The 2,906-nt window shown below is 37.0% G+C and overlaps 2 protein-coding genes across 2 annotated transcripts in view; one reads left to right on the forward strand and one right to left on the reverse strand.

Annotated features, from left to right (window-relative positions):
• Positions 1 to 875: 875 nt before the first annotated feature.
• On the reverse strand, positions 876 to 1,696 carry BATDEDRAFT_27294 (uncharacterized protein; the record flags this gene model as incomplete). The annotated part of the gene is made up of 2 exons (XM_006681575.1): positions 876 to 1,420; positions 1,492 to 1,696. The coding sequence occupies 2 exons, from the start codon at positions 1,694 to 1,696 to the stop codon at positions 876 to 878; spliced, it is 750 nt and encodes a 249-aa protein (XP_006681638.1).
• Positions 1,697 to 2,295: 599 nt separating this feature from the next.
• The window catches only part of BATDEDRAFT_27295 (uncharacterized protein), a gene marked incomplete at both ends in the record, with an annotated part of 1,431 nt that continues 820 nt past the window's right edge, over positions 2,296 to 2,906 (forward strand). Inside the window, one exon of the mRNA XM_006681576.1 lies at positions 2,296 to 2,637. Coding sequence (XP_006681639.1) covers positions 2,296 to 2,637 — 342 coding nt within the window. The remainder of the gene's footprint in view (positions 2,638 to 2,906) is intronic.

Here is a 2,906-nt window from a genome sequence, read left to right on the forward strand (position 1 = left end):
AACGACTCACAATAAACTCGACTGAATACAATTCATTAGTGAAAAACTGCTACTATATGTATTTTTAATGTGGTGTGTTCATGTTTGATTGTGTGATATGTTCAAGTTGTGCATGCATTGTATCAGTCTAGTGTGTATCGTAGTTGTTTGATACACGATGATCACGCATACTATTGTATTGGCAATACATGGTATTGATTGAATACACATTCCAAGTGTATCAATCATGGTATGCATTGTTGGAATCCATCACTGTATATCTGGATGATCATGTCGATACTGGATGCGCAATATCAACTGTTGGAATATGGTATACTGCTGCAAATATCATGATTATCACATTCCATTAGCATGCCTGATCATATTGCACCAATCGACCAGTATACGACCACTGCATACATCAACATGTGTATAATGACCATATTGTTGGCATTGTATATTCAACATGTGATACTCGACACACGACAAAGTTGATACTGCGACTGATGTGTGTGATCAGTCAAGCTATTGATGCAACCATTTTGACACCACAATCAACGAGTCAAACCAGTCAGATCTGATATCAACACACATGACTGTTGTTGGTATTGGTGTTGCATGTGTCAATACGACATGACAAGCAATATCATATTGACACGATACACACATGCATGTCAGTATCATCAATGTGTACAACTATGCAATATACAATCAACTGTATTGTATTGTATTGGAAATACAAGTGTCAATGTACAATATGATATGATACCAACCAAGACTGTGTACAATAATCAGATATAATGCATGCACATACAATTTTATTGTAAATTAAATCAGAAATACAGTTGTAGAATGACAATTAAATCGGTTGGAACAAGTCCAGATTAGCATTCAAATCAATTGGATGAATCGTCATTTTTGGATCGCTGAAAGAGTGATTTCAATCCATTCATAAACTTGGAAAAACCTTTCCGTTTATTGGAAGGAACTCTCTGTTCAAAGTATCCAGATCCAGATCCAGATTCAGATGGTGTATCCGGTGATGGTTGTGAATCTTGACTTTGTTGATCACTAGGTTTTATGCGCTGTTGCTGATCACTAGGTGTTCGACACCAGCTGTTGTTGTATTTTAATGATTGTTTTTCAAGGTAACTTCTAATGAAAGGATTTGAGTTGATATCATAAAGTTTGCGACCAAATAATTTAGGATTCCAAGATTCTCCAAAAATGAGATCCACAAGCTCTACATTGATTTGCTCTACTTTAACTGTAAGATAACTATACTTGGACTCGCAGCCTTGAAGACTTTTTTTAAGATTGGCAAGTTTGGATTTTTGGATTTCAAAATCAAGCTTATTCTTTCGAATTTCAACATTATATTCTGGACCGTCACCGCTTGTTTGAGATATATATCCCAAAACTTGAATTTTTTTTTCAAGCGCTTTACCAGTTTATGTTGATGGTCATATTGAGGTTTTAACGAGCCATATAGTTTTTCTTGTTCATCACGACCATGTTCTAGCTCTATGTACTCCTTGAGCAAATCCTTGATGATGTTTGGAATTGGATCAAGACCACCTAAGCCTATACCGTTTGGATTATGAGTTGGCGAGATGATAGACTCGGTGCTTGTAGTTGCACTGGGAAGAATTGGATTGGCAATAGTAACTGAGCATGCAAGCAAGATTGATGACAATACAATAACTGCGAGTTTCATTCTACTGGTTTGGTTGAGCAAGTTGTAATGTTATTCAACAGGTCAAGTTTTGGATTGTATTTATGTCGGTTATTGAGTGGATAATATTAAAAGCATGTTTTTGGGTAGCCGTCCTAAGGGTTAGTGTTCATGTCAGGGTTGAATGGTGATTTGTTGTCAACGTCAAACTTTGAAGAGTCTCCCTTTATATGATATCCGCAATGTTGGTTGAGCCGCTATTTGATCATACATTCGAATATCATGTGGTTGATTATAAAGCTTCACTCTCAAAAGGGTTAGGGTTAAGAAATGAGTATAAACTGAGACTGCAATGAGTTGACACTCGACTATTAGTTGGTCATCAATATGTGCCGTGATATTCCATGCTTGTTAAAATAGCAAGTAATTGGCATGATTCAACGTACAAGTAGTGTATAGTGAGCATCGGATGATACTGTTTTACTTGAACAAGAGTGCTAAATCCGTTGGAATAAATGTAATTTAGTCGTCTATTTCTGTACTACATTTTACACCCTCATTGTTACACAACATCAAATGTCTGCAAAGGAAACAGCTGGAAATGGAATGCGTTTGTGGAAATAGAAAACACCATACACAAAATGACAGCAGTATTGCGTACATACAAATCAAAGTATGCTATCATGATTGTCAACGGATTGATTGAAAACAACTTTATATCCAACTTGTCCATCAACAACCAACAACTCTGCAAGATCCTTCTTGCCAATATCACAGTATCTGGATGGAAATACGGAACCGATTCAAACTGCTGTCAATCAATACTGTCATTCAACACTGCAAGGCTGACATTGACCAGTTGTCGAGGTCTCATTATCTCCAAAGAAAAACGGAATCCAGACCAGATTCGCTTGGAATGTCAACAACAACTGACTGTTTGTTGCTACATCAAGACTCGTCAGTACAGACCCACACAATACAATGTAAAAGCTATCAGACAACCAGATACAAATGAACTGTTTGTCTGCAATATGCTGCATCATATTGGAATGGGTCCTGAAACTCGTTGTATCATTGCATCTCACAGCACCAAAACAGTCTACATTGCTATCAAGTATTGCCATGTGGTGCTATTGTCCGAGTTGACAAGGATACAGCAAACAATACCCAACTTTAATTGGATTTGATATTTCGTATCCTGTGTATATGCGATTGTGCTGTCAACTCATCAAACTGCGGTCAAGTCGATGAT

Source organism: Batrachochytrium dendrobatidis, assembly GCF_000203795.2.
Source record: "Batrachochytrium dendrobatidis JAM81 unplaced genomic scaffold BATDEscaffold_13, whole genome shotgun sequence".
In the NCBI taxonomy this organism is placed as follows: Eukaryota; Fungi; Chytridiomycota; class Chytridiomycetes; order Rhizophydiales; genus Batrachochytrium; species Batrachochytrium dendrobatidis.